At 34.3% G+C, this 25066-nt stretch overlaps 1 protein-coding gene across 1 annotated transcript in view; it reads right to left on the bottom strand.

The window, feature by feature from the left end:
- Positions 1-17967: 17967 nt before the first annotated feature.
- LOC126745713 (pickpocket protein 28-like) overlaps positions 17968-25066 on the bottom strand; it is a 53477-nt gene continuing 46378 nt past the window's right edge. The window contains exon 10 of the mRNA XM_050453690.1: positions 17968-18639. Coding sequence (XP_050309647.1) covers positions 18200-18639 — 440 coding nt within the window. The 3' untranslated portion in view covers positions 17968-18199. The remainder of the gene's footprint in view (positions 18640-25066) is intronic.

Here is a 25066-nt window from a genome sequence, read left to right as displayed (position 1 = left end):
GGTTATTTCCTTTCATGACGTGAAAAAGCCCATAAGTATAAAGCCCGTTGGGTATACGCCTCATCGGTATATGCCTAGAATCCCCGATATTCTGCTAAGTTGCCAGACATAATATTTACTTTTCTTTTTTGAAAAATTGTCCGAAATAGACGGAATTCTCAATAACAATTTTTCTTTACGCAATAATATCTAAATCTAAGCATTTTATATTTTTTTATGAGAGCAAAAATGCCTCCCTAGCTTTTCATTAAAATTGTACATATTTCATTTAAAAATGGTTGTTACCTAAATTTTTGAGAAATTAGTATACGATTTAGCATGACTCTATGTATGTGCATAACATACTAATTTGTTGATTTCAGAGCACAGCGTCTAATTTTTAACGATTATTTGATCTTGTCTTCTTCTTTGTTTATGTGTGATTATGTTTTTTTGTAATAATTATGAGGAAACTATACATTTTGGTATAATGACAAACAATTAATTTGTATTGTGTGTGATGCAGTGCAGTCAGAGACCAGAAAACTACTTTCTTTGTTTAAAGGCAAGTTCATGTTACAATCTCACTTTTAAAATGACATTTTAATTTTATGATTTATTATTTGTCGTTCGACCCAGTCTATACGTTGATGCACAGAAAATTAAAAAAGTTGTGTTATCTTTTCTTTTATATCAGTTAAAAGTCAAAAAAAAGATAAAAAATAACTAAAAAAAACTGGTGAATGCGGTGGGCATTTCTATCTCCCAGCGCATTCACCAATTCATGTATATAATTTTGTTTAAAAAGATAAATACGAGGCGAGCTACGACAGTTCTTTAAAATGTCGTTTTCTTAAGACAATTTTTTTACACATTACAGGGCAAAAAAAAGATTAAAAATAACTTAAAAAAAACTGGTGAATGCGGCGGGCATTTCTATCTCCCAGGGCATTCACCAATTTATTTACTTAGCTTTGTTTAAAAAAATATTTCTACTTTTTAATTATACCTAAATAATAAACGAAATGCAAAAAGAAAACTGATTATTTTAATAACGAAAAAGAAAATAAGGGATTGCTTAGAATGTACAAGAAAAAGTAGCTAAAGCGCTTGGAATTAGTTTAAGAATGGTGCAAAAGGTTGTATATAAAAACAAGAACAATCTTATTTCCAAGCAGGAAACAAAGTGTAAAAGGAAGAAGCTGAAGACTGAAGATTTAAGTGAATGTGTAAAAATGAAGTAACAAATTTGACTAAAAAAAGAAACTAATTATAACTAATAATTAGTTTAAAGATATACTTGTATATATATATATATATATATATATATATATATATATATACTTGTATCATTATCACTAATAGAGTCGAAAAACTCTTCGTCATTTTCCGAATCTTCTTCAAATGAAGCAATGATCAATGGTTCAACTTGGATATCGAGTACTTTTTCTCTCTTCCACCAGGTTCTAATAATGTTTTCTGTGTGATCCACTGATTTCCGCCAATACTCCTTTGTGATTGATTCAATGCCTCGTTATAAACAGCTTCAACCTGGTCAGATCTAAGCCCAGCACCCACATGCTTCTCATAATAAGATTTTGACCCTGCCCATATAAGCTCAATGGCATTAAACTGACAATGGTATAGTGGCAATCTTAAAACTTCATTGCCATATTCACGTACTATTTCGTCAACAGCATATATTTTTGGTCTTTTCAGCGATTTTGGAATTGAAAGAAGTTCGGATTTTAGCATATATGGCAAGGGATTCTGATTTTCTTTTACTAACCATTCATAAATTTCGCCTTTTCTCCAACTTCCATTTGGTTGTTTATTCAAAATTCTTGAATCATACGACGCATTGTCTAATACTATTAAGGAAGGTTCTTAAAAGTTCGGTATTAACTGTTCTTTTAACCATTTTTCAAACATTTCGCAATTCATATTGTCATGATAATCCATACTTTTAGACTTAAAAGAAAAAATTAAACTTGAACCTGGAACGAATCCCGTTGAAGACCCGGCATGTAAAATAATAAATCGTTTTCCCTGACCACATCCTTTTTTTCTTTTCACGCTTTTCACAGATTCATCTTGCCAAGATTTTATTTCACTCCCGTTTGAAAATATCCAAGTTTCATCTAAGATATTTTCAAACGGGAGTAAAATAAAATCTTGGCAAGATGAATCTGTTCAAGATGAAGCTGCCACTTTCCTTAACTTTGATTTTTCATTTTGTGTATATTGTGTTAAAAATCCTATTCGTTGGCTCACAATATTTGGTAGTTCACACAAATATCTTCTATTGCAGTCTTTTTTATAGCGAAAACCTATGCTTTTAATTAATTTTGATAAAGCAGAAAGTCCAATTTCCAAAGTGCCGCGTTGCTTTAAAATATCCCTCAGGAATGGCAGCGTTATATTTGTTTTTAGCCTATATAGTTTATAAATCCTATCCCTTACTTCCATTTTTACACATTCACTTAAATATTCAGTCTTCGGCTTCTTCCTTTTACACTTTTTTTCCTTCTTGGGAATAAGATTGTTCTTGTTTTCATATACAACCTTTTGCACCATTCTTAAACTAATTCCAAGCGCTTTAGCTACTTCTTCTTATACATTCTTAGGCAACCCTTTATTTTCTTTTTCGTTCTCGAAGTAACTAATAACATTAAGTACCATTTTTTTGGCTTGAGGATTTAGAAATCCACATAATAAATTCCATAATTTGAAATTTAAATTATCTTGTGACAAATAATGTCGTCATCCGTCAATCGAAACGAGACAGGCATGTTTGTTATGAAAGTAATCGTTTTAGAACCACTGACATTTATCATTTTATCTTCTTTTGATACATTAACGCTGCATATATCTGTTTCGTTTGTCTGACGCGTTGTAGTTAAAAAACGTTGTTGCGCAAATTGAAATGAAACGTAACTACAAAAGTTTGTCGTTGATAATCCGATACACCCGCACGATAAGAGCGATTTTGACTATACATAACAATTTACCAAAATAAAGAAATGTTTATTCTAATGGAGAAATTAACATGAACTCAATATAAAGAAAAACATATTAATCATCATCGGATTCAAAATTTCTGTAAGTGTCTGTATCCTCTTCTTGGGTGACATTAATTTGTTGTTGTTGAAGCCTTGAGGTTTTTCCTTAACCCATTTTTTACCAATGTTGCGAAAACGCAACAGTCATATTAATTTTTTTTAATAATATAAACAAAATAAAAAATGAAATATTTAACGTTACTATAGTATTTACTAAGGTTGAATTAAAAAGATTTTTAAAACACTCAATAAATAAACTAGTGTTTTGATTTTTAAATTTTTATTCCAATTCAAGCAAAATTTTAATGTCTAAACATACTTTCAAATATTATTGTTTATTATTGGTAAGCATAATACAGGCGAGATTTGTTTAGCTGAATCGTATTGCTAACACATGTGTGTATTTACCTTTTTTTACTGACAACAAAAAATGTTACAAATTCCAAAATACTTGACTCCAAATTGTAAATGTTGCGAAAACGCATCACTGGGAAAATACGTTATCTGTATTTTGGTCGAAATAGCGCTTGAGTTTCCAACGGTATCAGCTAGAGATATTGCGGTTTAGGCTTGTGTGTGTGTGTTTGTGTGAAAGAAAGTTTTAAGTAATATTGAATTTTAATCGGTGCTAAGTGTATGTGTATTTTCGAAAAACATGCCTAAATTTCTTACGCAAGAAGAGCTGGAGAGTGCTTTATATGAAGTAGTAGATGAATTGGAAGCAGAACATTCCGGAAATGTTGGTAAGATCTACTAAGTATTTTTGTTAGGCCTGTTATGTAGACGGAAATTATTTTAGTTGAAATTGATGCTGTTTACATTCCTCCAGAACCAGATAGCTTGACTGACGAAGAAAATGTAGATGACGATGTAATTGCTTTAAAAGAAAAAAACAGCCAAAATGATGTGGACATAGCGGGCATATTTAAATTACAGATAAGACTGGGATTCGTCTGATGATGTGAGTTTGGCAGAAAAGAAACGGAAAATCGAAAGGTCTAACACCAGCCAATTTGAATGTAGGGAACCAAAATGGAAAAAGGGTTCAATTCCTATGATGTCCCAACCTATTTCGAATGAAGGCCCTGCGCTTGAGAAACTGGTAGATCTACTCCACGGAAAGTCACCTTTAGACATTTTCTTTTTGTTCTTTGATGACCAAGTATTAAATCTTATTGTAAAATTTTCGGAAAAAATATGCAAAAGACAATAATTGACATGATTTTGAGTTGGATAAATATGAATTACTAAAGTTTATAGGACTGCTAATATTTACAGGTTATCATAAACTACCACGAACACAACTATATTGGTCAACTAATGAAGACAAGGGGATAGACATTGTGAAAAAATGTATGAGTCGAAATAAATTTTACAATATAAAAAAACCAACATTTGTCAGATAACGCACAATTAGATAAAAATGACAAGTTTTGTAAGCTTAGGCCATTTTTTGATCTTATAAATCAGAAAATGTTGCAGTTTGGTATATTTTCACACTGTCTATCCATTGACGAACAAATGGTTCCTTACTTTGGCAGGCACTCCTGCAAAATGTTTATTAGGGGTAAACCCGTTAGATTTGGTTTTAAATTATGGTGTATTTGTTCGTCAGACGGTTATTTATATTAGTTCATTCCATACGTAGGAGCAAATCCAAATAAACAAAAATCTGTATTAGGTATGGGTGGGCAAGTTGTTGTTGATTTATTGTCTATAGTGAATGACCCAATGAAGAATCAGGTATTTTTTGATAATTATTTTTCTTCGTTTCAATTATTTTCATATCTTACTGATAAAGGTTATTTTGCGAGCGGAACTATAAGGGAAAACAGAACTCTCCGCTGTCCTTTAGAAGGAACCAAAAGTGTTTCTAAACAAAAACGCGGCTACTACATTTCGGCACATGACACTGTCAGTGGGGTCTTATTAGTTAGATGGAACGATAATTCAGTGGTCACAGTAATAAGTAACCATTACAATGACGAACCATTATACAGAGCTAAAAGGTATGACCGTAAAGCAAAAAAAGACAATCCTATTCAGCAACCTAATGTTATCAAGATGTACAACAAATTCATGGGGGGAGTAGATCTCCACGATAACGGGATAGTCAATTATAGAATAGGAATATCTGGAAAAAAGTGGTGGTGGCCTTTGTTCGTTAATACTATAGATAACACTTTAGTCAATTGTTGGAAGGTTTATAACATTATCAGTGACATCAAAAATATTAGTCAACTAGACTTTAAATCGTACATTGCTCTTCGCCTGATAAAAACTGAATTTTCCATTCGTACATCCATTACTAACCCTAGGGCAGTTCTTGAGCAAATATATAATAATGTCGGTCATATTATCACTCAATCGCTCTACTCCAGACGTAGATGCAAAATATGTAGTAGTCAAACGGTATTTTTATGTAAAAAATGCAACGTGCCGCTCCATACCGATTGCTTTGAGCGTTACCATAAAAAGTAAAATTACGTTTTTTTTGTTCATATATTTAGCCAATGATGCGAAAACGCAACATGCCCTTTTTTGAAAGTTTTTGAATGTAACTTTTTTTTTGTGTCATAATCTTCTTTTCTAACCTATTTTAACACATAATAAATATTGCTATTCGAAAAATTATTTTTTTCATGCCCTGGTAAAATATGGGTTAATATAACAGATCCTTGTAAAATGTATGATGGACGGGCGGAACAAAAGGTAGTAGCTGCAAGAGATTCTTATATTTGGCCAGTTTGATTTCTGGTGGGGTAACATGCAAATTTCGCAATGCTACAGTGGTTGGCTGATTCCTTGGGCGTCCAGTAGTATTTTTTTGTTTTAGGTCCATTATATTAAATGCCATTTCTTGGTTGTAGACTTCTTTATAAAACATCTTGTAAGGTTCGGCTTTTTCAAAATGCAACCATTGCATCCTGAGGCTGCATTTTAACCACAATAAATTTGAGACTAACGCCTCTCACAATTGATTTTTCTATAAGGGCAAAATCGTGGTCGCACTCCATGAACGAATGGCCCGAGACAAGAAATTGATGATCTACGCTTTTGATGTGGGTATGTTGCACAATATAGGTCCAGAATTTCACTATATTTTTATTTTGTCCGCCGCAGTTGTCCCTGAAAGCGTCTATATGGGTAATAGTTGGTGGCAGACATTCGATATATTTGATTAGACATGATAAAACCTGCTGAGACCCTTTCGCTGCCATTCCCTCATGCCACATATACATGTTGCCAGTACCAGTAGCTAGATCATGTATTCCAAGGTTGTATGTCCAAAGTTGACGTAAATAGTACACTTTGCTGCACGTAACAAATGGAGTGGGTAGAGTTTTTTGCAGGTCAAAACAGATGGTACGACGAGTTTGGGGGGATTCTTTATCTAAGGTAGTGGCCTGATTCTTCCAGGATTTAACAGAAGATACTTTCCTTAAATGAATCTCGTGGTAGCGGAGTAAGGCTCTCTTTTCTTCAGAACCTGGATCTAGGGCATCCATTTTGATTTTAAAAATATCGAAGGTTGAGCAAGTGTCGGTGTAAGGTTGGTGAAAACTAAGGTTGAACTGAGTGTTAAAAATGTCACGGTATTTGCTGATTTTTACAGGATCTGTTCGTCGTTGTGAACAAAAGTCTTTATACAAACTGTACATTTTTGAAATATTTAAGTCTGGAGAGAGATATTTACGGTTTGGTTTATCCTTTTTTGTATAAAGGCTAAGCAACTTAGGAAAGGAATTTATATGCTCTTTCACTAAATTGATAGTGTCCTCGCTTAGTTTATTTCCAGGAGTATGACGACCTCTTTGATCTGTATGGGCGATTATGATTGTGCTGACGTTTTTTTGAGAAACTGCAAGTCGACTGGGTCGTTTAGGAATATGCTTAGAAACACATGAAATAATGAATGAAGTTTGCAAGTCCCTACCATTTTGTTTTTTTCTGAGATCCCAGAAATCTGAAAATATAGACATGCGCACTTCTTCGGTAAAATGTTCATTACATTTGTATCTACAAATGTGATTGTACGGTTTAACTGATTTTGCTTCATGAACTTCACCCCCCGTCCAACGTACCTTTGACCAGAGTTACGCTTAAGTTTTGCTTCGGATCGCTTCCACTGTGCTATTTTTCGTGTTCGTTTCTTGGATGTACTTGCTTGAGGTTCTCTTTCTGCTATGCTAAGCTCTGAATCTGAATCCAAAATCCGGAAGGATTTAGATAAAACTTTTTGTTTTAATATAAATAACGCATTTTGTTGTCAGTACTGCTTAGTTCAATTTAACATGCTCAGAAAGAAATTCCTGAGTTTGACAGAACTAGAATTATTGCTCAGATAGCCAATAGGCTGAACCATAACTGGGAGCTGTGAAGAGAGTAGTAGAGTGCCAAATAGACTTGGTATTACCACGATATTTGCCTAATTGGCCCATAAAAATCGATCTACCGACACTCTACCGACATTTCGGTTGTACTTCAAGAAAGCCCACAACTGTTCGTCTTTAACTGCTTAACTTCGTAGAACAGTTTTAGCATGAGGATCGCGGTTCGGAGGGCCTTGTTTTTATTAGCCGTTTTTCTACAGTGGTCACGGATTTATCAAAACTGGCAAAGCTATTCGCAGTGAGACATAATTGATATATAATTCACATTCCCGGGACGTGTATTTCCAGAATATACTTAACCACAGCGCTGGACACCATAGCATGCCGCCCCATTGGCCAGACGAAAATATACTCACGCAGAACACCTCCGCCTAAAACATACTCGGCTACAACGCGCCATTGTTGCAAAGGCGCCACTAGTGGCGCCTTTGGCGCCTGGGCGAGTTCTACTATACATACTCTAGTAGAACAAAATAAAACAAAAATGTTCTAGATAAAAATTCTAAAATAAAATTTATACTCTAGTAAAACAAAAATGTTCTACTAGAGTATGTTTTCACTAGTTAAAACATACTCTAGTAGAACACATCCGTCAAAAACATATTATGTTATGTTAACATAATATGTTTTTGACGGTAAGTATAAGGTGACAACGCGCCGCACGAGGCGCTATATTGGGTTGCTCTAATGTTATGTGAAAATTATTAGTAGTTAGCGACTTTTCGCGTTTGTGTAGTGCGATAGTGGTCATGGAAAGCCTAAAAGTATTACTCCAAACTCTAGTCGGTGACGCAGGCAATGTGAATATAACAGAATATAATGGAAACGAAAATTATGAAGCTGTGTTGCGTTTAAAACTCGCTAACGAGGAAGATAAGGACTTCAGTCGCCATTGTACTGAATGGATGCAAAAATTTTGTACTGCTACAAAAACTCAGTGGATAGTGAGCGCGCCTAACTTGAAGAAGTTAATTTACCGAAAGTTTTATGTTTGCCACCATAGTAATTTCAATAAGGTACTAGAATCTGTTTTTAGCTTTATGTTTTTTATTTAGTTGTATAAGTATTTTTGTAGATAGTTATCCAATAAATAAATAATAAGATTGTCCTTGTATCTAAACAAACACTTAAATAAGTTTCTTCTTTTTATCATAATTATTAATAGTTAATACATCTATTAAATATGTTTTTATTTCAAAATAATATTCTAATCTTGAGCAGCCCAATTCTAATTCCTGACTATATTATAAATGCGAAAGTAACTCTGTCGTTCTGTCTTTCTCTCTGTTAAGTTTTTACGCCTTAGCCGTCGATTTTGATGACAGACTACTTTTTCATTTACGGAATTTTGTATATATATAATAAAAAAATTATTGCTAATTTTTCGTGTTGTTGATCTTCGGTTTGTTTTTTAAAGTATTTAAACAGTACGGTAAAATGAAATCGATTTTTATGTATATTTTCACATATGGGTCAGGAATTTTTTAAAACAGCCTTGAAAAAGACTAAAAACATACGAAACGTCGGCGAATTTTTAATAAAACTAGCCTTTTATTTTATCCGATACCCGCTGACTACTCTAATAATTTTTTAAATTTAATTACAAAATTTCATAACCGTCCAGGTTCCAACCAAAAAAAAAATGGTCACGTTAAGTATACCCACCTACGAACTCTCACGCAGGAGTGGTGGCGCGTGCAATTTTCAAGGGTGTCTTATTTTCTATTGTGTGTTTTATGTTTTCAGGCATCAAATGAAAAGAGAAAACGTAAGCTTTGCCGTCAGAAGGGAAATTATTGTAAAGCATCAGTTGACATAAAAATTAAAAAGATTAATAAGGATACTATAAAGAATGACCCTTTCTTAAAAAAGGTCTTTCAGCTCTTGTATTTGTAAGTAAATCCCTTCATCGTTCATGTCTACTAGTAGTTGACTACCTATATACTGATTATTTGCAGATATCTTTTAAACATAAACATCATATTCACGTCGCAGAAGCTTATAGTTTTCTTAAGATTTCCACAGAAACAAAATCAATGTTTTTTCAATATTTTGATGATGGGCTGGGTCCAACAGCGGCGAAGAATATGCATAAAATGAAGCTCCTTAGCATTTACAGTAATAATTCTGATGTAACAAGTCAGAAAACTGTTGAAATATTAGCCGATTGTCAACAAAATCTGAAAGACAAAGAAATTAATTATTTGTATGATGTCTGAAGGTGAGTACCATTCGTGACCTCGGCTAAAGGGATAATGTTTTAAATATATAATTTTATTTCTATTTCTAGACGTAAACATTTTGGTGATAGAAAACTAGAAAACATAGTTTCTAAATTGGCGCAGAAACAAAAGGAATATGCCCAAAATGGTTTCGAAGTGTATATTGAAGAAGATCCCTTCGTGGTCTTGATAATATCTCCTATAATGAAAAGAGCCTATAGCCGACGATTTGCGGGAGAGATATGTTTCATTGATTCCACTGGATCATGTGACCAGACATCGACCGTTGTTACTTTTATTATAGGTGGTAGTAAAGTTGGAGGCATTCTATTAGCATGCTTATTGCATACTTCTTAAACAGAATTGAATTATACATCGTGTTTTCAGCTTCTGAAAAAATTGACTCCAAATGGTTTTGGTGGTAATGGCTCGCCTAATATTATTATGACCGATGATTCACATGCCGAGCGAAATGCTTTAAAATCGGTGTATCCTCATTCAAAATTACTACTTTGTAGTTTTCATATTTGTCAGGCAGTCTGGCGATGGCTATCCGTTTTGTATGCTTCTTCTTCTGAAGAATGTGAAGAGATATATAATGAACTGCATAATTCCTGCAGATATCAAAATTTCTCCAAATACTTGACAACATTATGGAAACGCAAGGATGAATGGTGTTTACATTATAGAAAAGCTTTAATTACCAGAGAACATAATACAAATAATTTAGTTGAATCTTTCATAAGAGTTCTAAAAGATATAGTTTTGGAGCGGTGCAAGACATTCAATGCCGTAGCTTTGTTAGAATTCATTATTAACGTTCTTGAAAAGAACCATTTCAGGCGATTAATTGCTTATGCCAATTACCGGCATAATACAAATGAAATATTGTTCAGTAAATTATTGGGAAGAGCTGAAAATTTACTGGTGCAAAAAAAAGACAATCAAACATACTTAATTGCTTCATCAGATCTGAAAATGTGCTATACAGTACTTCTGGAGCTCTTTGCGAATGCATAAGCGGTGCAGGAGAAGCCTACTGCAAACATATTTGTGCAGTTGAAAAGCAAATCGGCAAAAACATGTTTACAAGTCCGTCTTTAAGCACTGATTATAGAGCAGACTTGGCCTTCTTAGCAACTGGCGAATTCCACCAAATTTTTTTTAAAAGAATGATAACAGAGGCAGAGGAAACAGAAGAAAATATTCCAGCAGCAGTGTTTCCACATTGTTCAGAACAAAAAGTGGGTTGTTCCAAAGAATTAGACGAAAAAAATGATGCTGAAGGTATATACTCAATACAAATATTTTGAATCAAAAATTGAAGTGTACTGCCAATAACGAAAAGAATATTTTCTTTTTCAAAGAAAACAATTGGTTGGAGGACTCGTTTTGCTTTGGCTGTAGTATTTTTTTTTTTGTTATAAAGATATTAATTTCCTTTTTCGTTATTAACAAGCAGTCATTCTTGATCCAAAATATTTTTTGTCTGTAGGTAATTATAATTTGTAATATTAATTTTTAGATCAAAGAATCATAATTTTACAAAATATCGAAGCTGAACATAACCGAATTTTGTTATTGGCTCAAAATGAGAATTGCAGTTTACACCTTTTAAAGAAATACGCAACGCTCTTAAATTAGATTCGAACAGGAAGTCAAATGAATAGTTTCCTTGTGAGCAGTTACAAAAGACATGGACAAAAAATAAAAGTACAACCGAGCGCTTTAAGTCGAAGGAGTCAAGGGGTAAAATGAGGTTCGCAAAGGGTGCAAAGTGGGTGTCCTGCAAAAAAAAGGTCATATTCCCTAGGAAGTAATATTAATGAAAATAAGCCAAGTGCAAAAATTCACTAGCAAACAATATATTTCGTTTATAATTTGGAAATGCGATATTTAAAATTTAAAGTTAATATTAATAATGTGCGCATTCCAAATAACTAATTATATAGCGTTTTATTTATTTTGTTAAAATGGATTGCAGGCGACAGCGTTAAAGTTTCCGTAGATCAATTATTATACACATACTTTGTGGCGCGCTCGTTGTCGCCGTGTGTGTTTTCGACGGAGGTGTTCTGCTCAAGTACCTTTTCGACTAGCGTTATAGGTGTGTATGCTTTCGACGGGGATGTTCTGCGTGAGTATATTTTCGCCTAGCCAATGGAGGGCGTCTAGCGTTGTAGTATATTTTGGAATTACGCTCCCGGGACGATGATAATAAAAAAAGTCACTAGTGAATTAGGGACTCGGTATAGCTTTATGATAATACCATGCTACTAGGCCACATCGAAAGAGGTAACCGAGGAGACCAATAGGCTGATATCAGCAAAGCTGTACATTGGATCAGAAGAGTCTTGTTGAGAAGGTTGTTGGCAAATAACGGGAAATAGGTAAATAACAGGAGGTAGGGGAGAAGATACATCCCTGAGGAATACTAGCGTTAATTTTAAACCTCTGCGAGGTAGGTCCATTAACGACATCCTGGATGGATCGGTTCTCGAGGAAGCATCCAAGCCACGCAACTAAAGTGGTTGCAAAGCATATATAAGAATACAGGTTCTTTAAGACGTTTTCATGCCAGACCTTATAGAATGCCTTTAAAATATCCAAAGCAATCGGCCAGTAATTTATGGGTATCGCCTTTTTTCCTTTTTTAATTGCTTTTATCGGTTACATCCGTGTAAGCTTCCAGTCTCCAGGGATGAAATCTCTTCTGTATGAATGAGAAAACCGTCTGCACAACGGTGGTGTCAACACGACTGCACAGTTTTTTAATACCATTGGCGGTATTCCATAATGGCCCGTGGCCTTATTAGTGTTCAAGCCTTTGAGAACATTTTTAAGATCTCTACAGAGAAATATCTCTGGCTTCGGAAAAAACCTTTCTTGAAAAAGTCAGTGGTGTTTTGCCTTGTGGGTCTACGGTAGCGTGTGATGCGAACATCCGACCCAGCAAGTCTGCCTTTTCCCTTGTGGTCATTGCAATGAAACCATCTTACCTATTTAATGGTGAAATTTTTGACTTACAGAAACCTTGATTAACTGCTTTTGCTATAGACCAGAACGATCTTGATCCATTTGGGTAATTGAAAAGTTTTTTCTTCACTCTCTCTTTATATACACCTTTGCTGCCAATCCTGCTTGCACGGGGATTGGATAAGCATCGGAATTGGATAAGCTTCCAATTCCCGTTCTGAAATAGGCATCATTCCAATGAAACAAAGAGAGAACAGTTTTAAATGATTCCAGTTGGCTGATCTATAATTCCAAATTCTATGCGGCATTGGTGAATCCTGAATTTTCATTTAGGTCACATGTTGCGGTTATTAATTTGTGATTTGAATTGTTCCTAATGTTGCATGTACGGTATTATTGTACGAGTCAGGATCCGTCACAAGGAACAGATCTAGGAGGCTAGCAAATCTATTCTGTCTATTCTATTGCCTCTCGTATAAACTGCGTTAGGCCGTGACTAATCGAAAAGTTTTCTGCTTGACGCACCCCATCATTAACGATCATAATCAAAGGAAGAAAAAAAGAAAACAATGAAGTTAGAAAAGAAAAATCAAGAACTACAGCCAATGGTGACTATGATGAAGAAAAAATTTGATAATATAAAGGATACTACGAATCAGTCAAAAATCTCTCAAAAAACTGTAGAAGCCCAGAGAAAGGCTGGCTGGGAGCAACAATACGCTACATCAGCCTCCCCAAGATTGACAATTGTCACAAATCGCCTCCAATACAAAAAACAATTTGCAGATGCATAGTAGAGGAAGGACGGAAAACACACTTAAATCACAAGTACACAATGAGCCAGAATTGAGTCAAAGACATCCGAGACGCAAAATCAAAAATCATCTTGGACCAGCTGAAACATCTCCAGATGATGACAAAAATGGTTTATCCGAAGGCGAAAAAAAATCTTGACTCTACATTTACCGTGTAAGAAGACACACCACCGAACAAATGATAATTAATTACATAAGGGAAAAGCCAGACTTTAAAAACGAAGAAGTTGCTGTTAAAGAAATTCCTAGTGATCCAAATAAACTAAAATATTTTATTGTTGTAGCAACCTTCTATAGAAAAGATTAACTCTATAATTAAAAGTTCTGGCCTCAGTGAGCTGGCATTAAGAGATTCAACTTCACAAAATATAAAGAGTTTCTACAAGATGCTGAATCAACAAAAAAAGGCAAGATAAATTTAACATATTCTATGCAAACATCTGCTCGATCAGAAATAAAAGCGGTGAAATCTGCTCCAGGAGAAAATTGAATAAAAACTGAACTAAAGCTGATAATTTGTAAAAAAAATTAAATTAAACTGAATATTTGTGATTACAAAACGGGATCAATTTTTTATAGAGAAAATGACAAAAATGGCGGTTTAACGATTCTTCATGACCCTGTATGGGAGATAAAAATACTTCCCCAATGCCCAGTCTGTCATAGTAATTCAAAATCTCTTTGAAAGAAGTGCTGTGGAAATAATTAAATGAAATTTCATTGTAGTCACTGTTTATCATCCCTGATCAGGAGATTTTAATGTTTTATTAAAAGTAATAGTTAGTATTTTAAATATTGCAGTAGGTCTTAAGAAATTTGCAGTGTTAAATTATGAGTTTAATATACATTTTAATAGGGATTATAATTGTCCAGAAAAAATCTTGGATCTGACGAATTCCTACGACTTTCACGAAAAGTTTTCTTATAAATACCAAAAAAAATAACCGCTTAGATATTGTTTTAAAAAAATTTTAGCACTTTTTGTGATTTTTCTGCAAATGTTTTTGATTCAAATTGTAAGATCATAATGGTGCAATTGAATGTAAGTTAAATGTTAATAATCTTATCACAGAGTGAAAGCTAGAACGGGGCCCCGTCTTTTGTCGTCCAATGAATAGAGGTATTTAAAAATGAGCGATTTCTTACAAAATAAAAATTGGTCTTTTTAGAAACGAATACCGCTGAAACACTTCGTACACGGTTCTTTAAAAAATTCTATTTTACCTAGATGCGGCATTACTAGTGGTTGAACGTACAGAAAAAACCACAGAAAACAGACCAAGGAAATATTGTTTTCCTCTTTGTGTTCTGTGGAAAAGACTAAACAGAAAGTGGGACTTAAATGGTTTGATTGGAACTGCGCAAGTCCTACGGTGTTAGCTACGTCCGCTAAATGAGACGTACGAGAAGACTGACTGCCCACTGCCCACTACTGCGAGCGGAGAGCCACCAGCTCAGACACAGGTATAAGGTCGAAATAGGCAGGTCTAAGAAAAAAACAAACTTTGATTAAAGCATCCTGGAATTTATTAAAAAACATACCATAAACGGCAATTTTAGCTCTACCGTAAAACTGGATACAAATGAGTGTAAACTATGTTGCCAGCATTGCTGTAAACTTCGAAAATGCTTTACCAAAGGCCAATAACTCTTCTCTTTTATACCTAGAAAATAGTCACATAAAGAACTCTAGCCCTAATTTCTCATTCTCGCAAGTAACTCCAGAAGATGTTTACATTAAGCTTTAAATAACCTAAAGAAAAAACATAGCAAAGAATTCTACAATCTAAGTGCAGTTCTCATATAGAAGCTTGGTGAATAGATCAGCCATCTGTTTTCAGTCATTTTTAACAAGTGTATTCAACAAGGTGTATATCCAAAACAGCCGAAAATAAGCAGAACCGTACCAGTTTTAAAAAAAAGCGATAAGAACCTGCAGGAAAACTATAGGCCCATATCCTTGATACCCGTCTTCTTTACAATATTTAAGTATCTCCTTCAAAAATAACACTATGCATACCTTAAAGAAAACACCGGTTGATAGAGGAATAATTTAGGTTTAGAAAGGAAAGGTCTTCTAATACCGAAGCAGTGCTGAGTCTCTGTGACTTTATCATCGAGGACTTTGAAGAGCGGGAGATTGTGGCACCAACTTTTTGTGACCTTTCCAAGACTTTCGATTGTGTGTCGCACGACATTCTCATGGAGAAACTTAAATACTCCGGCTTGGATGACGTCAGTATAATGCTGATGAGGGACTATCATTCAGATAGGATACGGGGGCGAGCGCTTTGAACAAAGGGTAATGCGATAAGGATTGGTCCAGGGGTTAATTTCAGGACCCCTTATGTTCATAATACATCAATGACTTTACAGCTGCTCTACCTCAATACATGCTTGTACTTTTTGCAGATAATACCAAGTTTTCAATAAAATGCAAACCACTTGATGAAGCAGAAATGGAAATGACGAGACAGCGAGTGATTGGTTTCGGTCAAACCTCTTAAACATAAATTTAGATAAGACATTTATGAATAATTCGCGTGGAGGCATTCGTCTCATGCGGCACGAATCTTTAGCTTTCAGAGGAGGGCGGTCAGAATCATAGCTGGCATCCCATATCGATCGAGATGTATGACTTTTTTTTTAAAGCTTAGAAATACTAACAGTTCCGAGCTAATACATTCTGGAATCCCTTTTATACATAATAATATACAAAAACGCTTCAAACTGTATGTTCATGATACTTATAACTACAATACTTACCCACAGATTGATTTCTTACGATTACGACTTCTTGGAATGCACCGAAATTTTTTAATAAACTCCCGATCATCATAAGAAATTTGCCATTGAAAGCCTTCAAAAAGAAAATTTAACGGTTGCTTAATAACAAATGCATTTATTCACTTAATGAGTTTGTACAATTTGAGGCCACAGATCTAATCTGATCTAGTCTTTTGCCTACGTTTTTTGGTTTAGAAATGCATTGGTGTATACTAAATTTAAAATATTGTTTTTTTTTGACCATGGATCTAAACTTTGTTTTAGTCAGTTTTATTACGTAATATATTGAAATTTGAACTTGAAATATCAGTCCTGTTAGAATACGTTAACCAGTTGACATTGTGGACATTAGTTTTCCGAAATATCAATTTCTGCACTTGGATGGCTTGCTTGCAGATCGTCGATTTTATTATTTTTTTAAGTCGGTGAAAAGCCTTCTGTAGTGTTATCGCTGGGTGATCTGTAGTGGAAGCAGAAATTCTTTTTGGATATTTCGGTTTTTATTTTGAACCACATAACATCGAACCCGGGGGTTCCAGAGCTTTTTATTGCTGGCAAGATATATTGCTTCTTATGAAGACATCGAGTCCGAAGTTGCACCTAAATCGTGCGTGGAGGTCATATCCAGGATACAATCATATGAATTTTGGTCGTTTTCAAGTTTACTTTCGTCTCTGTTATAGCTAAAACGTAAGGTCTCTTTGTTTTGCAGATGTTGGTGCACAGCGTTTATTTTTGCATCTCCTACTTATATTACAAAGATCCACTTTTAAACGTTTCACACCTGATTGACACCCAAAAATTCAAACGGAAGGCCATTTTTAACTCTTAAAATTTTAGAAATATTTTGATCCAGGAGAGGCTATCATGCATTTTTTTTGTACTTTCCTTTCCCATCTTGAAAACCGGATACATTGGCATAGTAACGAAACCTGATCGTAGAGATATGCAAAACATTACAACATTAGAATGACCAGCGATATCGCCTGACCTAAAATAATTCACCAAGAACTTTGCAAGTTATTGTGGCTATTACTGAGGAATGGATAAATGGATGAATATCGCCCAGGATAGAGTCGATTTGGTAATAGTTTTTGTTTAAAATGTATTTTCTTACTTCTCCCTAAAATCTTACTGAAATGAAGTTTTGTATTTTAAAATTTGAAGTTTCATCTGTGTATACGTAAAAGTCAAATAAAGTTTTGTAGAAATTTGTGTAACATGTAAAATTCTTATAAACTAATAGCAGAGCAATAACATTTAAAATGTGCTTGGGGGGCAATAGATACCTCCTTTATTTTCTCTTATTGTGATGCTAAATAAAATAAGCTAAGAAGTTTGTGGACTGTATTTCTATATTTTTAAGGAGAGGACATTTGTTGTTGACTAGCTGGCGGGCTTTGTGAGAGAGAGCTCGTCAGCTCGCTCTTGATTCTCGCGCGGCCTTACATAAAATGCGGGATTGCCAATATTCAAGGAAAATCTAACATTGCGAATTAGTACACTGCTACCCGACAGTGCTATTCTGATAGCATTTGCATAAAACTATCAGTGCAATATCAGAAGTATTCGTTCTCCAATAAGTTGTACACGTTGATAATAACTTATAGGATAGGATGGTAAATAAATCGACTTACAAAATAAAAATACATGAGGTGCAAATATGGAAACAACGTTTGCTGTTTAATTAAGAAATAAACGAAACCTTTCATTTCTTGTATAAGAGATATATCATATCATATTGAAACTAGTACTATTACATGTTGAAATTATGGTAAAATGCATTATCCTTACAAAATAGTTACATATATTGCAAGCAATTAATAGAGCCCTACATACCATTCATATTATTATGTTTGTTCAATGTCAGAACATCACACTCTTCTATACCCTTTATATAATTGTATTATATAAAAACTATTATTCCATCAAAAATTTTACATTTAAGTACATTTCAGCTGGGATTATCCTGACCAATTATGCAGTCCGAACCTTCTAACATTACAAATTAGTTTTAAACTTAAAAAATACAGAATTTCAACCATCGACAAAAATGAAAATCCAGTAAACAGGCCTAAAATGCCACCACAATTGGCAAAAAAATCAACCATGCCATACAACTCATACAAAAAATTTCTATCTGATTTGAGAAACTGTTGTTCTTTAAAGATTAAGGTAATCTTGGTTAGTGCTATATTGGAAAATTCGGTTTGATTAACCTTAAATGCGTTAAACAATTCGGGCCACATAAACTCTGCTTGCGATATCTCTACTTTGTACCCAAGTGACGTACAATCAGGCAAGCAGTTGCAATCTTGAAAGTCAGAGTCAGTAAGAGGAACATTCTTGTTTTTAACAGTTGTGTAGTCGATTGAGAATCCAACGGCTTTCATACGAAGTTCCCCTAGAATAAAAAGTTTCTAAATAAAATTAAAAATAGGCTATTAACATTTACAAAAGTCATGAGAACTGATTTTTATTCATTTATTACCAAAACTTTGCATTAAATATATACGATGATTCTAAAAGGGCTTTTAGAATCATCGGGAAAAATTTTAGCATGTATTTAGCAGTTTGAAAATGCTTTGTCTCTTAATCTAAAATCTTTAGAGATTCTTTCCAAATTTTCATTAATGACCATGGAATGGTGATGACATCTGCAAAAATTGTGAAACGACTTCTTATATCAAGAGACGTAAGGTCATTGATATAGAGAAGGAATAAAATAGGGTCAAGCACGGAACTCTATAATCTGTTGTACTTACAGCAGATAAGTCATCCATTGTCAAGTCAATTTGCCTTCTGCTAGATGAGAATGATTTAAAGCATTCCAGAGCCATATAACACATATGAAATCATAGCAAAGGAGTTTATCGAGTAATACTTTGTGATTCATCACGCAATCAAATGCTTTGGAGAGATCACAGAAGACCGCTGCGGATGCGTCACCAATATTCACCTTAAATAAAGCACTTTCAGAAAGACAAACATTGCATCATTCGTGCTTAAACCCTCCTGAAAGATTCGAATCGCATTCCAATACTTTGTAGGCGAAGTACCTCTTGGTTGGTGTACGATTTTTCTTTGTATTTATTTTAGTAGTCGTCCTTTTGACAAAGTTATAGCCCTGATGATAGAACCCTGAGGTATAAAGCGATGTCTGCACATTTTATAAAATCACTTCTTCTGAAGTTACCTCAATATTATCATAATTGATATTTCAAAGAGCCAATCCATTTAATCTTTTTTGAACTACAATGTTCTGAGCCAGGTTTTGATTCGGTGCAAAGAAGAATTCAAAATATAACGAAGTACAACTGTTAGTTGAAGTAGTACTGAGAAAAAATATAGACACGAAAAAGGTTATTTATTGGAAGGCGTCTTTTCATTTAAAGCTGTATAATGCAGCTTTTAATGAAAAGAATACAATAAAACAATACAAAAATAAGATATAGCATTAAACTTTAGTTTTTTTCGACTAACTTAGCTTAATACTAATAATGGATTACAAAAAATAATAACAATGTATACCAACAAGAACATACGTAGATCATATATATATATATATATATATATATATATATATATGTTATATCACTGATTTTAAAATTACCTTTTTAAAAAATATTTTTTTTAAATAAAATTATAAGTTTCGAAAATTACAGTACCGTGACTTAACTTAAAGAGTCTAATCTAATTAATTCATTACAATGGTTTTTGTCCTCCTATTTATATGTAAAATATGCCGATTCAGTGGGAACAGGCATCTTGGTTGATCGTGTGTGTGGGTGTCTGCTGATCCGGCGTCTGGGAAGTGACTTATCCGGTGAGAACCAAGAACTGGGTGACTTTGTGAAGGTGACATTTATTGTGGGAAATTGGATATAACAGCTCCCCCATTAAGAAAAAAGTTGATGTGTGCCAGCAACTTTTTAACAGATCTGTTTGTTCGGGTTGAGATCTAGTTCTTCTCCCTCTTCTACGAGGTCTCCAACATGGATGCTTGGTCTTCTTCTGGGAAGGATCTTCCTCCATTGTCTGGTAAAAGTATTGCCTGGGTGTTTAGGTGGTGAAGGAGGATAGTCATCGCTGGAAGTGGCGATCCTATTTTGAGATTTCTTCGTTTTTTGCATTTACAGGTGATGTAGAGGGTGAGCAATACTACAATCAAGATTATTGTTGCAATAGTAAACCAGCTTATGTGTTTGTTAACAAAGGGCTGCTTTATGAGTCGGTCCAGTTCGTCAGAATATTGGTTTAGCTTATGTTGTGCTATGTTGAGGTCCTCTACGTTCAATTTATTCAGTTTAAGTGGTTTCAAATCGGGCAGATGTATTTTTCCTGGTAGGTGGTCATAGCAGCTGTAGGGTATAATAACTGGATGACTGCTATAGGTAATGTTGTCATGTGCGTCCATCTGTTTCTGGGCGTGGATTCTCGTGCTGCCAACAAATGCATTACATTCAGGTTGGAGTTTTGAAGAGCGTATTGTTGTTAGTGATTTTTGTGACGATGTCTCTGGTACCACATTTGATTGTTATGGGAAGAAGGTCAGCAACGGCTATTAGCCATAAGTTTTGGCTGATTTCTTGGATGTTGTAATCTTTTGCAAGTACTATGGAAGTCTGACATGTCCTGGGTAAATGATTTAGTTGTCTGAGGAGTTGGGCTTCACAGATGGCGTCTGTGTCTAATGGATATGGAAGAATACTGGAACATAGTTTTGTTCTTTCTCCAAGAGATTTACATGCTCCTAGGTTCCGGATTGTTACATACAACAGTGAATCATCATTTCGCGCAATGTGTTTATATGATGTAGTTAAAATATGGTGAAGACCTGTTCGACTATCCAATATTGGAATTGGATACAAATTAAACAAAGTATATTTTTCAGGATCTACCAGTGGTATGTTGAGAACAAAAATTATTCTAGAATCTATTTGGTATGCTTGTAGTTCTATTATATCGAGATATTGAGCCACACTAGAAGTGTAGATTGGTAATGGAAGGTTATTGGTTTGTAATGATTGTGATATGTGCTTTGAGGACTCAATTAAGTCTTGCGGGGTGATGATTGAACTATGTAGTATTTTTAATCTTGCGAAAGTTATTGCATTTATGACATCATTAAGATAGTATTCAATAAATGAATAGCTTTCCATTAATGATTCACAAATGTTTAAAATTGCGATTTGGGATGAGTAGTATTTAAGCTGATCAGAAATATCCATTATTGAATTCCTAATTTCCTCTATATCTTTATTAAATGTTTCTTCGTCAACTTGAAGTTTTTGGATGGTGGCGTTAAAGTTCTTTATTACTGAGGTTGTTACGGAAATTTGATTTTTTAAGAGGTTCTCTAATTCATGTTCGCCAGGTGCTAGTTTGTCTATCCATTCATTAAAATATTCACCACCTGAGGCATCTAGATTTCCAGTTATGGATTTCCAAATTGATCCCATACCGTTTATTAATCCACGTTTTTCTCTAAAAATGTATTTGCGTGTGTTAACCATAATGTCTGAGTATTTTTGATTTATGGAGTTTGATATTTGTCTAAGGAGACTAACGTGAGTTTGGACTTCCCTCTTAAAAGCTAACATTCGAGGTACGTCTTCATCGAGGGTGTTTAACAGGTTGTTTAGTATTTTGTCATTATTTTCTATTGTATTTTTTATTAGTTCTAAATCTTTATAAACAAGAAGGGTCCATTTGTTATTAGAAATTTTTAATTTTGATTCTTCGTGAAAGAAGATTCCAATGGTATTGTTGATCGGTGTTATGGAATATTATGGTGTTATAGCAAAGGATGACTGGAAACAGTCCGAAGAGTCTAAAAGAGAATTTACTCATGATAGGGTTTCATTCTATCAAAATTGTTTGATTTTTGATTTGTTTGGGGGTTTAATACAATTGCTGAGTTTTTAAGAATTTCAAAGGGTCCGTTAAACTTATTCGCTGCTTTATTTGCAATTTGAGATTCTTTAATATATACTTTATTACCTACTTGATAGTTTGGAGGGTTTTAGGAAAGATGTTGATCAAAACGTTCCTTAGCTTTTTCTTTTTTCCTATCAGTTTTAGATCGTGAAACTTTATAGAAGTATTGCATTCGATTGCTTAAGTCTCGTACATATTTAGATATTAAAGCTTTTTCATTATAGATGGTTTCAGGAGGTCTGGAGGACGTATGCCCAAAAATAAGCTCGTATGGTGTGAATGCGTGTGTTTTATTTTTTGTGTTGTTATAACAAATAACAGCATATGGTAATATGTTGAAGGGGTGATCGTTTGGATTTTCGGATTGATTAGCCCGAATCATTTCTCCTAAAGTAGCATGGAATCTTTCGATTGAGCCATTGGATTGAGGGTGGCTTACACTAGAAAATGTTAGTTTTATCTCATAGAGTTCGCAAAGATCTTTCATAAGGATGTTGTCAAATTCACGGCCATAATCTGCATGGATTATGGCCGTGTGTGGCTCAAGGGAGTGCCATAATGTTGAAAGAATAATAGAAGGGTGTTGATGACTGTTTTGGCAGTTTTGTCACTTAAAGGGTATGTTTGCGTAAATTTAGTGAGTTCATCTCTTATGGTCAGTGCGTAATTTCTAGTTGGGTATTCATAAATGTCGAGATTAATACGTTCAAATGGTGTTTTAGGAGTTTCGGTTATTACAATAGGGTTGTTTAGGTTTTTCCTACATGCTTTAACTTTTTGACAGGTTTCGCATGATTTTATAAGATTTTTAACGTCTTTTGAAAGACCTGGCCAATTGTATTTCTCTTTTATTCGACGTGTCGTTTCATTTATGCCACGGTGTAAGTTAGTTTTACCGCGATGGTAATGATCTAGAATTTGGGGAATTTCGTCAGCGTCGGGAGTTGTAATGAGATTTTGGCAAATTTTGATTTTAATGTCTTTGTCGGCGAAAACGTAAGATAAAATTTCTAAAATGGGTAATTTAAGGCGGTTTTCGACGTAATAAGTGATTGACATATCAAATTTATTTTGTCCCGTATAAATCACTTAAAACAAATGCTGAACTACCATTTCAGGGTCGAAAGGAAGGGGAATTATTAAATAATTTCGTTTTTGACAGATCTGCTAGAAAATATATTAATTTGGTTTGCTGCAAAGTTAGCGTCTTCTTCAAAGATATCATCTAATATTTTATGATGAAGCTCTTCTAGTTTGTTTTGCCAAAAAAAGGTGACTATTCTTTTATGAGTATTTTCTAAAAGTTGTTTATTTCAAATTTCGATTTTAGAGTAGTCAATTAAAGATGTTGTTTCGTATAAATGGGCAAAATTATTATATTCTCCAGTTATTTTTTCGTCTACTATAACTTCATCTGATTTTTCATCAGCACTTAGGGTTGAGTCAGAATCGTCTTCGTTTGAAGCGAAAATTGAAATCTTCTTTTAAAAATTTGAGCAATCTGGAAAATGATTAATTTTAATTCTAGAAAGGGCGTCTGCGTTTTTATTTACTTTTCCAGGTTTATGAATAATTTTGTAGTTATATTCTTCTAACTTTAAACGCCAGCGTGCTAATCTGCTTCCGGGGTCTTTAATTGAAAAGAGCCACGTGAGAGGGCGATGGTCAGTGACGAGGGTAATTTTTCTTCCATATAAGTATGGACGAAATTGCTTTACTGCCCACACAATTGCAAGGAGTTCCCTTTCAATGGTGGAATACTTTGTTTCAGCACTGCATAGTATTCTTGACTCAAAGGCAATGGGTAAATCTTTGCCAATGGGGCCTTGAGATAGAACAGCGCCTATTGCATATGCACTCGCATCAGTGGTTAGAAGGAATGGTTCATCGAAATTTGGATATATTAAAATTGGATCTGAAATTAACGCATTTTTGAGCTCGTCGAAAGCATGTCTGCAATCTGCATCAAAGTCAAAAGGTACATCCTTTTGGAGTAATCTTGTTAATAGTTTAGAAATTGTGGCGAAATTTGGGATAAACCGTCGATAATAGCCAGTAAGACCAAGGAAGGACTTAATATCTTTCGGAGATTTTAATTTTGGAAAATTTTTTATGCATTTAATTTTTTCGGGATTTGGTTTTACTCCTTCTTGTGTTATCAAATGGCCAAGGTAAGCTACTTCTTTTCGAATGAACTCACACTTATCTGGTTGAATTTTAAGGTTTGATCTTTAGGCGTTTGAAAACATCGGTTAGTTGGTTAATGTGATCGTGAATTGTGGATGAGTAAACGATTATATCGTCCATATAGACAAGACAGCGTTCATTTAAAATGCCAAGGAGGATATTGTCCATCACGCGTTGGAAGGTGGACGGGGCATTTTTAAGACCAAACGGCATTCTGATGAACTCATAATGACCGTTTTCAACGGAAAATGCTGTTTTCGGAATGTCTTTGGGGTCGATTTCTATCTGGTGAAAACCAGATGCGAGGTCAAGTGTAGTGAAATAATGACACTTTCCAAGTTGATCAAGTAAATCGGAGATGTTGGGTAGTTGGTATTTATCATCCGCGGTAGTTTCATTAAGTTTTCTGTAGTCGATGACTACTCTCCACTTCTGTTTTCCAGAAAAATCCATTTTTTTGGGCACAACCCAAACTGGGGAGGACCATGGGGAAATAGAGGGCTTGATAATGCCTTGATCTAGCATTTTGTTTATTTGGGATTTTACTTCCTCTTTATGGACGTGAGGGTATCTATAGGACTTAGTGAAAATGGGCCTGGCATTATTTGTTTCGATTTGATGTTTGATTTCATTAGTGAAAGAAAGTATATCGCCTTCGAGATAAAATATGTCTTCGTATTCAAGACAAAGATTAGTAATAAGTT

The sequence above is a fragment of the Anthonomus grandis genome, chromosome 16 (genome assembly GCF_022605725.1).
Source record: "Anthonomus grandis grandis chromosome 16, icAntGran1.3, whole genome shotgun sequence".
NCBI classification, from domain to species: domain Eukaryota; kingdom Metazoa; phylum Arthropoda; class Insecta; order Coleoptera; family Curculionidae; genus Anthonomus; species Anthonomus grandis.
The sequence above is the reverse complement of the archived record's forward strand: the minus strand, read 5'-3'. Positions and strand labels throughout refer to the sequence as shown.